Source organism: Spermophilus citellus (genome assembly GCF_964194105.1).
Source record: "Spermophilus citellus genome assembly, chromosome: 4".
In the NCBI taxonomy this organism is placed as follows: Eukaryota; Metazoa; Chordata; class Mammalia; order Rodentia; family Sciuridae; genus Spermophilus; species Spermophilus citellus.
In genome coordinates, this window is record NC_138185.1 from 43,250,548 (window position 1) to 43,264,436 (window position 13,889).

At 43.3% G+C, this 13,889-nt stretch overlaps 1 protein-coding gene across 1 annotated transcript in view; it reads right to left on the reverse strand.

Annotated features, from left to right (window-relative positions):
- Positions 1–523: 523 nt before the first annotated feature.
- Positions 524–13,889, reverse strand: part of OVOL2 (ovo like zinc finger 2) — a gene marked incomplete at both ends in the record, with an annotated part of 32,876 nt that continues 19,510 nt past the window's right edge. The window contains one exon of the mRNA XM_081292286.1: positions 524–840. Within this exon, the coding sequence (XP_081148412.1) occupies positions 524–840 (317 nt within the window). The remainder of the gene's footprint in view (positions 841–13,889) is intronic.

Genomic DNA, 13,889 nt, shown 5'->3' on the forward strand with positions numbered 1-13,889 from the left:
ATGATGGTCTCTCAAGGAACACCCCTCCCTCCATGTGTGAAATTAAAAAAAAAAAAAGTTCTACATGGTGATTTCAGCCGTGACTCTGATGAATGTGACTGTTCAACTGGACACAAGGGACAGGGCCTGATGCCACATGATAATTGACAACCTTGGAACAGATCCTACTATTGATGTCTGGAAGACAGAGAGGTGAACTCAACACTTGCAATTAAAAAGAGCCAGTGGAAGTTGAGCACCATGGTGCTTGCCTATAATCCCAGAGACTCAGGAGTCTGAGGCAGGAGGATCCCAAGTTCAAGTCCAACCTGGGCAACTTGGCTGCATCACAATCTTAAGATAAAATAAAAAGGGATGAGGGTGTAGCTCAGTGATAAAGAGCAGCTGGGTTAAATCCCCAGTACTGAAAAAAAAAAAAAAAAAAAAAAGCCAGTTGGATGAAGGGAGGGTATGACAGCCTCCAAACCAAAAGTCCCAATAAACATGGCGGCACTAGCATTTCTCTTTCCCTTCCTCATCCTCCTCATTTCTTCTCCTCTTCCTCACTCAGGAGGGTATTTTCCTGGTGTGTGGACATCAGCTTGCTCTGCAAAAGGGCTGCCAACTTTTTGGATGTCTTTTTGAGAAACGTGCTGCCCGGGTGGGCACTGTTCACGTGGAGGTACAGGTCCTCCTGCGTGGGGCCTGTGTAGCCACAATCCTCACAGACGTAGAGTTTGTCCCGACGTTGCTTATAGGCATACTGCTGCTGTACCCCGTGGATTTTCTTCAGGTGGGACTCCAGGGAGCAGCGCTGGGTGAAGGCTTTGTTGCAGATGTCACATTTGTAGGGGCGGATGCCTGCAAAGAGGAGGGACAGAGACATCATTGTTAGGTCACAGCCAACCCAGAGCCTCTCAATTATGAAACCACTAAAAATCACCAAGACCAAGATTTATGGTAACATGAGAAAAATGATTAAAGCAAAACACAAAACCATCTGCAAAAGATCATAGCATCCACACAAGCAAACCTGACACAAAAATGCCAACAGAGCAAAACTGACACCTTCCTCCGGGAGGGATTCTTGTTTTTCCCACATGTATGCCTTAATGTTTTCATTTTACAGTGGGCAAAGTCAACTTTGTTTTTTCTTTTCTTTCTTTGCTTTTTTTGGGGGGTAGGTGGGGTAAGGGCAGGGAGCACTGGAGATTTAATCTAGGGGTGCTTTACCACTGAGCTACATCCCCAGCCTTTTTTATTTTCATTTTGAGACAGGGTCTCACTTCTAGTTCTAAGGGCCTGCTAAGTTACCCAGGCAGACCTCATATTGCGATCCTCCTGTCTCAGCCTCCCAAACTGCCACCATACCCAGCTTTGGTTTTCTTTTATGTAGTTTGGGTTTTCTTGGAAACACACACTGAATCAAATATTTCAGTCCAAGTAGTTTGAGAGGCCATTCTGGGAAGCATCAATTGGGTATTGAAGAAGCGAAACAGGGAAGCGAAGGAGCCAGGGCAGGGTGCATTACCACGCCAGTCTCTGGAATGGGCAGCCAGGGTCCAATGGTGCTGGACAATGTAGTAGGCAGTGTAGTGCACACACCCATACTGTTCAAACATTGCAACCACATAAATGAAATTAAGTGATAACCATAGCAGGCCAGGGGTATAGCTCAGTCATGGTGCACCTGCCTGGTATGCACAAGACCCTGGGTTTGGTCCTCAGAACGTCCATTAAAAAAAAAAAAAATACCCAAATCAGAGTAAGATCCAATTTAGGCTCTAGAGGGAATGATCGTGGCTATAAGAGGGATGGGAAGCATGATAGCCTGGAGAGGTGAATATGGTACTAGGGCTACACGAAGCAGGAAGGAGCTGCTGCCATGGCCCTTGAACCATCTTGGAGCCTAGGAGACAGGAGGGCTGCCACCTGGAGGAATCCCCCAAGGCCCGTAAAGATTTCTGGGCTTGCCTTGACCCTAGAAACTAGGTGTGGGGGCTAGGAAACTGTATTTTAATTTTTACATTTAAATAAAAGCAGTTGCCTACCACAGTGGCACATGCCCATAATCCCAATAATTTAGGAGGCTGAGAAAGGAGGATCCCAAGTTTAAGGCCAGCCTGGGCAACTTAGACCCTGTCTAAAAATAAAAAAATAAAAAGGGATAGGGATGTAGCTCAATGGCAGGGTGCCCGTGGGTTCCATTCCTAGTACCACAAAGGAAAAAATAATTTTTCTTCACTTAACAATATTCCTGCTGATTTTTCCACATTGGTGCTTACATTAATCTCAATCCTTTTAACAGTACCATGGTGTCTCACTGTACAGCTGTATCCAAATCTCTTATTTTAAAAACTATGAAGACTGGGCTGGGGATGTGGCTCAAGCGGTAACGCACTCGCCTGGCATGTGCGGTGCTCTGGGTTTGATCCTCAGCACCACATACAAATAAAATAAAGATGTTGTGTCCGCCGAAAACTGAAAAATAAATATTAAAAAATCTCTCTCTCTTAAAAAAAAAAAAAAAAAACATGAAGACTGAGGAACTACTACTCCAACCCAAACCCTCCCATCACATTACAGTGCTTTGTACAACCTAATAACTCATGGGTGGTCCATGGACCAACTGTGACCACATCAGCTGGGAACATGTGGGAATACAGAATCTCAAATCCTCTTGTGACTTGGATGTGCTCTGAGTATGTGCCTCATAGGTGCATGAGCTGGAAGATTAGTCCTTAAATATGGTGGTATTGGAGATGGTAGAAACTTAAGTTGAGGGGCCTGGTAGAAGGTAATCACATCTTGGGGGCTCCATCCTCTTGAAGGGATTAATGTGGCTCTCACAGGAATGGATTAGTTCTCCCAAGAGTAGATTGCTATAAAGGGAGACCACCTCCTACACTTGGCCCTTCTCCATGTGGCCAGTTCCCTTTCTGCTTTTATACCATGTTGTGATAAAGCAGAATGATGCTGGACCTTTTAGCCACCAAAATCCTAAGCCAAATAAACCTCTTTAATTACTAAGTACCCAGCCTAAGATATTTTGGTATGGCAACAAAGAACAGAGTATAACCTAGACCTACTGAATAGGAATCTAAAAGCAGACATTCTCAAACTTGATAGAGCATTAGACTAAGTATAGATTCCTGTGGCACATGCCTTTAATCCCAGGCTGAGGCAAGAGGATCAGAAGTTGAAGGCAGCCTTAGCAACTTAATGAGACCCTGTCTCAAGATAAAAAGGAAGGAAGGAAGGAAGGGAGAGAGGGAGGGAAGGAAGGAGGGAGGGAGGGAGGGAGTGAGGGAGGGAAGGAAGGAAGGAGGGAGGGAGGGAGGGAAGGAAGGAAGGAGGGAGGGAGGGAGGGAGGGAGGGAAGGAAGGAGGGAGGGAGGGAGGGAGGGAGGGAAGGAAGGAGGGAGGGAGGGAGGGAGGGAGGGAAGGAAGGAGGGAGGGAAGGAAGGAGGGAGGGAGGGGCAGGCTGGGGTTTAGCTCAGTGGTAAAGTATCCTGGTTCAATCTTCAGTATGAAAAAAAAAAAAAAGAAAGAAAGAAAGAAACAAAGAAAAGAAACAAAGAAAAGCAAAAAGATTCCCATATCCCAGCCTGGAATTTCTGATTCTGGGGGCGGAGCTGACAATTTCTATTTAATAAGTTCCCAGGTGATAATAAGACTGCTTCTGGATCACTCTTTGAAAACAACAGGACCAAAACAATGCAAAATTAAGCGTAAGGACAGCAGTCAGACATCTGAAGGCAGCCAGGTCCCAAGGCTCTTCTCTTCAAGGCTGAATGTCTCCAGTTCCTTACTGACAGTTCATGGAGTGGGGATCAAGAGAGCCACTTAGAGCAGGCACAGTGTTGCACACCTATAATCTCAGCAGCTCAGGAGGCTGAGGCAGGAGAATTGTCAGTTCAAAGGCAGCCCCAGCAACTTAGTGAGGTCCTAAGCAACTCAGCAAGACACTATCTCTAAATAAAATACAAAAAAAAGGGGGCTGGGGATGTGGCTCAAGCGGTAGCGCGCTCGCCTGACATGCGTGTGGCCCGGGTTCGATCCTCAGCACCACATACAAACAAAGATGTTGTGTCCGCCAAAAACTAAAAAATAAATATTAAAAAAAATTCTCTCTCCCTCTCTCTCTCTCACTCTATCTTTAAAAAAAATAAAATAAAATAAAAAAATAAAATAAAATACAAAAAAGGGGTAAGGCTCAGTGGTTAAGCACCTCAAGTTAAATTCTGGGTACAAAAAAACCAAAAACAAACAAAAAAAGAGCCACTTAGCCACTTCTGTTCATTATTATTATTTTTGTTTAACTACACAGATGACAAGTTCAAAATGGAAAAAAAAAAAAGAAAGGATTTCTCCTCCACTCCATCCCACTACTTCAAAAAAATCAAATTGTTTCCACATTTCTTCCAGTCTACATCCAGAAGCACAATTTCCTACAACACCCACATAAGAAAAATGTGTTGGAGCAATGTCCTGGTAAGATGTTATTCCAGCTAATCAGGTAAAATGCAGGCCTTTATTATATTCTACACATTCTAGAAAGCTGCCAAAGAAGCTCCCTTTATAATCTTCAGTGCTTAGCACATAATGGGTACTCAGTAAATAGTTTTTATTTTTATTTTGGTACTGGAGATCGAACTCAGGGACATATAATCACTGAGCCACATCCCCAGACCTTTTTTGTATTTTATTTAGAGACAGGGTCTCACTGAGTTGCTCAGCTCCTTGCTAAGTTGCTGAGGCTGGCTTTGAACTCACAATCCTCATGCCTCAGCCTCCTGAGCTGCTGGGATTACAGGCGTTTGCCACCACACCTGGCTCAGTGAATAGTGTTTAAATGAAAAACTGAATGAACCCTACTAACCTTGGAAAAGAGAGGTCACATCTTTGGGACAAGTTTTTAAAAAGTAAGGGCTATTGATGTCTTTCCTAAAGAATATACCTACTTTATCTTTCATTTTTGCACTGTGATGCAAACTTTGTGTATTAAAGGGTCTTTTGGGCTGGTATGGCAGCTGGGAGCTGGCTCCCACCATCCCTGGCTGGTCAAACTGCAAACCTAATTTCAAACCTACAGGTCATCAAAACAAATTTACCTAGAGACCAGTTGCCTTTTTCTGTAGTTATGGGAAATGATCTGCTGCTGTTTTAAAATGTCCAGACTAAAAACAGAGGAAAACACACTGACATCAGGCTTCAATGTGGATCAAGAAACTTCTAGATGCCCAGAAATGGATGTTTCCCATGGTACTGGAAGTTCCTACCCAGAGGGTGATCTGTCTCTGGGAGAAGGCAGTGGTACCTCTACCTAAGCCCAGTGTTCCTAGGGCCATGTCTCCTTTTCCTCTTCATTCAATACATCTTCTCTGTCTTCTATTTGCAGAGTACCCAGAAAGGCCAAATAGCAAAGGATAGAATTCAGAGTCTGGTACCACATGGACCATGGAGAATGGAGATGACTGTTGCATCTCCACTGGGGGTGGGGGGTGGGATTTAAGCCTGGTTTGGAAGTTGGGTGACTCACAGACACAAACATGCGTTCTGGAAGCTCTAGTTAGGGTGTTTCTGACTTGTAAACCTGACGCCCCCCCCCCACTCCCGCCCCTAGACAGACAGACATTGGTCAACACCAAAGCTCCCTGGTATCTGTTTCTGGACCTGGGAACAAGCTCTCCCCACGCCATGCATTCAGGGGATGAAGGCGGTGAACAGACAGGAACCCTGGACAAAGGGAACTGAGGCCAAGCCCTGCCCCCAACACTGAATCTTCACCCATCTTAGTGCTGTGGAGCAAAGGCTAATCTTCTCCCCTTCTAAAGTGCGGAACTAGGAACTGAAATGCATCATCCATGCCAGATATCATTAACCTACTGACACCTATGTGAGTACCAAAGTCCAAGGCCAATGAAAAGCCAGGCTTCACACATCTGCCACTCATTAACTGGGTCCATGGTGAGACTGCTTAACCCCTCCAAGGCTCAGTTGCCTGGCCTGTAAAGTGGGGACAACACTCACACTCCCATGGATGGCTGCTCTGAGGGTTAACTGCGACATCACACGCAAAGCACCTGGCAAGACTAAGGACTCAACAAGATACAAGGTCAGTGCTCACAATCCCTCTTGACATAATGCAAACACGCCCCATCCACAAGCTGTCTGGTGCCTATATACATATTTCTTTTTACACTGTCAAATTTTCTATCCATGGGCACTTTTGTATGTATTATTTGTTTCACAACAAAAATGTCTGTTTTTAAAATATTTTCAAAATAATTTTTAAAATTTTTAAAAATAATTTTAAACATGGTCACTAGATGGCTGGTGGAAAGATTTCTCTTTCTGCCCTTGGGAATGCTGTACCACAGGCTTGTATTACCTCCCTCCCTCCCCTCCAAATATTCTTTGTTCATTATGAAAACAGAGTTTCTCAGGCTGGGGTTGTGGCTCAGTGGTAGAGCACTTGTCTAGCATGCATGAGGCACTGGGTTCGATCTCCAGCACCACATAAAATATTAAAAAAAAACAACAGGGTTTCTCAGGTCAGGTGTGATAGTGCATGCCTGTTAATAACCAGTGACTCAGGAAGCTAAGGCAGGAGGCTCACCAGTTCGAGGCCAGCCTCAGCAACTTAGCAGGAACCTGTCTCAAAATAAGAAGGGCTAGGGATGGAGCTCAGTGGTAGAGTTGCCCTGGGTTCAATACCCAGCACTACATAAAAAAGTGTGTGTGTGGGGGAAGGTGGCTTCCTTTTCAAGTTTTTTATTCCTAACATCAAATTAAGCTTCATAGCACAGATCCTCAAGAAAATTCTCTGCTACTGGAATTTTCTGCTTGCGTTCCTTGCCATAGCTCATGTGTCCCTTTTTGAACTTGATCCAAATATGAACTTCAACAAGAAGTTTTTATAGGCCTCCTTGTGGGAGCAGACACTGAGGGCAGTCTTCTGGGAAGGAAATTTGGTAAAGCCTATAAAAAAAATCATAATATCCTTACCCTTTGGCCCAGCAGTTCCACTTGAGGGAAATTATACTACAGAAGGACTTCCACAAGTAGACAAAGGATATATGAGAACATTCATTCATTCATGGCATTATTGCCTGAAATTAAAAACGAACCTGAACATGGAAACAAGTGTCCACTGCGGAACTAGAAAAGGACTGTGTCTCCATGTTGGAACCTTTGCCATGATTTCATATTAAGAAATGCTCCAAAGAGTGTGGTGGCTCACACTGTAATTCCAGTAACTTAGGAGGCTAAGGCAGGAGGATCAAAGCCAGCCTCAGCAACTTAGTGCACCTGGGTTCAATCCCCAGTACCAAAAAAAAAAAAAAAAACCTCCAACAACTAATAAAAAGAGAAAAGATATGCTTACTATGCAGATATAAGGGAAGCTCATATCTATCTATCTATCTATCTATCTATCTATCTTTTCATACATATATATAACATAAAAAGGCAATGTGCATTAAAAAACTTCTGGAAAATAATTAAATGACCACGTGCTTTCATTAGTGCAACTGGGCTTGGGCCAGTAGAAAGAGGTTTACTCTTTTTTTCCCTCTTAATTCCTCATATGAAAATATATATATATATATATATATATATATATATATATATTTTTTTTTTTTTTTTTTTTTTTTTAGCTAAAAATGTAAGTTCAAATAAAAAAGAGTAAGACAGCAGGGAGAGACAGTTTGCTAAGTGGATGAGGCAATTCCACAAGATAGCCCTCTTGCTGCTATAGCGAGTATACTTGATTCTTTTCCCCTGGTTGCCCTGCTCCAAACTTCTCCCAATCTGCATTTTTCCCAATCCAGTCAATCCTTCCCATCAGCTCCCAACAAAGACACCATTGTTTTCTCTTCTTTAATCAAGATGGGATTTGTTTGCCTTCTCATCCCTTTCAATGTAGCCCCTGATGGAAGATAAGGCAAGAGGGCTCCTATCCTGTCCCCTGGGGTGGAGCCACACTGCAGCTTTGGCTAAGGCCCCCTTCCCCACCCCCTGACCTCAAATCGGAATTCTTTAGCTTCTCTATGGAATTCACAAGCTTCCACAGAAATGGCATGTGCTTTAAATGGCCTCCTTTATTCTAGCTGGAGTTGTGAGTATATTAACCAACATGAATTTATTATCTCCCTGGGCCCCATCTCCCCACCAAGACTGAGCCAGGAACCCCACTTTCTATTGTGGATGATGACTTTCTTCTCTACAGCTTTATTTATTTATTTGTTTTGCAGTACTAGGAACTGAACCCAAGGCCTCATGAAAGTGCTAAGTAAGTGCTCTACATCCCCAGCACATTTTTTTTAAAAATATTTATTTTTTAGTTATCAACGGACACAACATCCTTGTTGGTATGTGGTGCTGAGGATCGAACCCGGGCCGCACGCATGCCAGGCGAGCGCGCTACCGCTTGAGCCACATCCCCAGCCCCACTTTTTTTTTTTTTTAATATTTTTTAGTTGTAGACGGACACAACACCTTTATTTATTTATCTTTTTTTTTAGAATTTTTTTATTTTTATTTTTTTTTAAAGAGAGAGTGAGGGGGGGGGAGAGAGAGAGAGAGAGAATTTTTAATATTTATTTTTTAGTTTTCGGCGGACACAACATCTTTGTTTGTATGTGGTGCTGAGGATCGAACCCGGGCCACACGCATGCCAGGGGAGCGTGCTACTGCTTGAGCCACATCCCCAGCCCCATATTTATTTATCTTTATGTGGTGCTGAGGATTGAACCCAGTGCCTCATCCATGCTAGGCAAGTGCTCTACCACTAAGCCACAATCCCAGTTCACCCAGCACTTCTTATTTTAAGACAGGGACTTGCTAGGTTGCCAAGACTGGCCTTGAACTTTCAATCCTCATGCCCCGACCTCCTCATTGATGGGCATGAACCACCTTGCCTAGCATAAAAAACGCTATCCTAAAATGGTGAGGCTGATACACTGAGGCACTCAGGGTGAGTCTGCGCTTCCAACATGTTCCCAGGTTCTACACTTTGAGTAGCAAGAATGTGGACACAAAGGGCAAAGTCCAGCATATGCTAGTGTTCAGTTATTATTTTTTACTCTAAAATACGGATCTCCCCTCTACCAAAAGCAAATGAATTACATCAACAGATAGCCCTACTTAGGAAGTATCCCAGGTGGTTCAACCTAAAACAAATAAATCCAAAGAATATTCTATTTAAAAAAAAAAAAAATCCATGATGACTTTCACAGGCTGTGAACCGCATATACAATCATTTCTTTGATGTTTATATGCCCTTTCTCTATTTTGACTTGGGGTGGGTCGATAGCCATAGTTTCTGGCCTCAGCAATCCTGTCCACTCCCCTGGAACAGAGCAATTTTTTCCCCTATGATGTGTGTTGTAGGTGGTGCTGGTTCCCTCTCCAGACCCCCTTTCTGGGCCAGTGCACATCATCAGCTGCGGTGTGTTCTGGCAGCTAATTGCTCTTGGCTAATCAATTCTCCAAGGGAACTGACCTCCCAGAAGCTCAGGGAGATTTGACCATCTGCCATGTCTGACTGAAAAGGGCACAGAAGGTTTCCTGTAGACAGAACAATTCCAGGGTATCACTCAATACTCCAGAGCACCCCCTGGGATGGGACTGACACTAGACTCTGACCACACCTCTTCCCAGCCCCTTTCTCCCACCCAATTCACTTCCCTCAGTCCCTGACAAGTTCCTTCCAAGAGCTTTCCCTTCATAATTAATTTGATAAGAACAGGAACAAGACCTATGACAATTTGGATTAAAAACAGCCATTCATTTGCTGATATATTTTAACAAAATGTTACCAGAGCTTTTCTGTAGCAATTGGTTTCTCTTCTCCCATCTTCAATCAGATGTCATTTAACTCACACCCCTCCCTGATCACACTCATTCTCCACCCAACCCCCATTCACTCTTTTCTTGATGAAGTCATAATCCAAAAAGGAGACCTAATCTTTTCTTTCATCTGTCTGAATATTAATATAAGATGTTTTGGGGCTGGGGATGTGGCTCAAGCGGTAGCGCGCTCGTCTGGCATGCGTGCGGCCCGGGTTCGATCCTCAGCACCACATACAAAACAACGATGTTGTGTCCGCCGATAACTAAAAAATAAATATTGAAAAATTCTCTCTGTCTCTCTCTCTCCCTCTATCACTCTCTCTTTAAAAAAAAAAAAAAAAGATGTTTTCAGGCTCTGGTTTCCCTGGATCTTTTCCAAGAAGTTCCCTGTGTGTTTTGAGTCATTCCTAGTTGCCCTGTTCTAAGGATCACAAATTGGAGGCCAGTCTGAGCAACTCAGCAAGACCCTAACCCTAAGTAACTTAGCAAGATCCTGTCTTTTTTTTTTTTTTTTTGAGAGTGAGAGAGGAGAGAGAGAGAGAGAGAGAGAGAGAGAGAGAGAGAGAGAGAGAGAGAGAGAGAATTTTTAATATTTATTTTTTAGTTCTCGGCGGACACAACATCTTTGTTGGTATGTGGTGCTGAGGATCGAACCCGGGCCGCACGCATGCCAGGCGAGCGCGCTACCGCTTGAGCCATATCCCCAGCCCAAGATCCCGTCTTAAAATAAAAAAAAAAAAAAAAAGTTAAAAAGGCTGAGGATGTAGCTCAGTGGTAAAGCACCTCTGGGTTCAATTCTTAGTACCAAAAGGGGTGGTGACCAGGAGAACTGGTCCAAGTCGTTTTCATAATGCTATTGGGTTGACCACTTTAAGAGTGAAAATTAACATTTTTTAAATGGTTAACAATTATCTTAATGCTTTCCCATAGAAATTAAAATGCAGGCCACTTTATAATTTAAATTTTTCCAGCAGCCTCATCAAAACCAATTGAAAGAAATAGTTTTAATGATATATTTTGTTTTTGTTTTTATTGGTAGTGGTTTTGTTTGTTTGTTTTGTTTTGTTTTTAATTTTGAGATAGGGTCTCACTAAACTGCTAAGGCTTGGCCTCAAACTTGCCATCCTTCTGCCTCAGCCTCTCAAGTCACTAGGATAAACAGGCATTCACCACCTCACCCAGTTTAACAATATATTTTAATTCAATATATCCAAAATATTATCATTCCAACGTGAAAGCAACATTAAAAATTGAGATTTGGGGATGGGGTTGTGGCTCAGTGGTGGAGTACTTGCCTCTTACATGTGAGGCACTGGGTTTAATCCCCAGCACCACATAAAATAAATAAATAAAATAAACATATTGTGTCCATCTACAACTTTCAAAATGTATTAAAAGGGCTGGGACTGTAGCTCAGTATTTTATTTATTTATAAATAAAATAAAGGCATTGTGTCTGTCTAAAACTAAAAAAATATTTTGTAAAAATGTTATTTAAAAATATCACCACAAAGCCTTTAAAAAATTTGAGATTTTACCCCCTACACACCTTTTTTTTTTTTTTGTTTCAGCAAGTCTTCAAAATCCAGTGTTTGTTTTATGCTTAAACCATGTCTCAGTGCAGCTCAGCTCCATGCAGGGGCTCAGTAGTCACATGCAGACAGTGGCTGCTGTCCTGGCTAACACAGCTCCACATTCTCCATGGCTAGACATTGCCTAGGCCTTTCCCCAATGGACAAACTGGGTGAAGAAGACCTTTACAAAAGCATCAGCTGGAAAGTGTATTTATGTACCAACTTATGTGATTTTCAGCACTACACGAAAGTCACTAGAAGTTTCATCTTTGAAGAACAGAAGCTGGGAACCAGGGGGTTACAGGCCTCCCCCTTTCCTGCTGTCCCTTTCGTGGAAGAGGGCATCTTGGCACACTGAACACATACACTCACAGGCTTCTCTAGAACCTCCTAACTACTATCCTGGAGTGCACAGTTCATGCCAGCTCTGAATTTCCCTTTATCTCACCTTCCTTCAGAATTAATCAAGCTTCTAGAATCTGCAATGGGGCAGGCTGGTGAGACTCCTGCCTCAAGAAGAATACCAGAAGGCCCTGGGATACAATGAGGGAGACAGGGATCCTATAGAAGATAAATGACCTTGAACTTCAGGACCAGACTGTCTTGGTTCCCAACTCTACCACATATGGATCATGTGAGCTCTCCAAGCCTGGTTCCCTCATCTGTAAAATGGGGCTAATAAAAAATAGTAATGGCTCCTTGGAGTTGTTTGAGATAATGGGATCAACGTTGAAGACCTGGTATGCAGGACAGGGATCATGTGTAGCTCTCTGCCATCTGAAGGAGTCTCCCAGTCACCAATGAGCCACCACTTCAGCTGCTAATTCTTCTGCCTCCCTGATGAAGACAGTCAACACCCTATACAGGTTAACTCAGCAGACCACCAGGGCATCTCGGATGGTTCCAGCACCTTTCTACCTGCAGCTAGTTCCCCAGGAAACACAATAGGCTTGCAAAGGGCTGGGGGCGGGAGGACTGCCTGGGCATTGAAGGTCCCAGGATGGACCCCTAAACAAGGTGGAATGGAGGTAGACAGAACAATATCCCAGCTTTCCTACTCCTGGAGTGACCTGGGGCACATTCGCATCCCTAGTCCTTTATTTTGAGACAGGGTTTCATTAAATTGCCCAGGCAATCCTCCTGTCTCAGTCTCTGGAGTCCCTGGGATTACAGGCAAATACCACAGCACCCAGCACCTGTACATTCTATGTGGTTCCTCAGAGGGTCCCTAGTGGGACTGTTCCCCAGTTGCTCTCAGTGGTAACCTGCTCATTATTAATGCACTCATATTAGCTGTCTTCTCCCTATCTCCCCTCCCCATTCCCGCACCATGCATCCTGGGATTACCTCCTAAATAAACTGTGTATATCCAAATCCTTGTGTTGGGGTACTCTTCTGGGGTAATTCAAACCAAGACACTTCTATTTGCAGTGCCTTCCCATTCCTTCCATACATTCCATGGAAATCTCACTATCCTTCAAGATCAGCCTAAAGGCCCCCTCATCTGAGAGGCCTTCCTGGTATGCCATCAGGAAAAATACACCTGCCAGGATGCTTCAGTGACATGTGGCCACTTTTTCTTCTTACTGGCACCTCTGATACTTCACTTGTACTACAGGAGGATGTCTGGGGTATTTCTCACTGTTGGCTGAGCCCTCCTAATTAGAGGGCCTGTCACATCTTGGGTTCTCAGGAAACTTGTCAATTGCTGAAACTTTTACTACTAACAATAATTAACAATATTACTAACAATAATTAAAATCTACAATAATTAAAATAATTTAACAATAATTAAAATCTACTAAGCACTTGCTTTTTTGGGGGGGTTGAAACCACTATCTTTACTACTGACCTACATCCCCAGCCTTTTTCATTTTGAGAAAAGGTCTCACTAAGTTGCTAAGGGTGGCCTTAAGCTTGCAATCCTCCTGTGTCAGCCTCATGAGTTCCTGATGATTACAGATGTATCTTCAATCCCCAGTACCAAAATGGAAAATAAGAAAAAGAGAAAGAAAAGCTAAAATAAAAGGATAAGTGATGTAGACAGGCTCATGGTCAGCTAACATAGACATGAGTTTTTGTTATTATTTTATTTTATTTTTTGGTACCAAAGATTGAACTCAGGGACGCTTAACTACCGAGCCACATCCTCAGCCCTTTATTATATTTTAGAGATGGGGTCTCTGTGAGTTGTTTAGGGCTTCACTGCTGGGATTACAAGCTTGTACTACAGCACCCAGCTCTTGGTTTTTGTTTTGTTTTTTTTTTAGTTCTCGGCGGACACAACATCTTTGTTTGTATGTGGTGCTGAGGATCGAACCCGGGCCGCACGCATGCCAGGTGAGCGCGCTACCACTTGAGCCACATCCCCAGCCTCTTGGTTTTTGTTTTAATCATAGTACTGGAGATTGATCCCAGGGCCTCACATGTGTTAAATAAGTGCCCTACCACTGAGCTACATCCCCAACTTTTTTTATTTT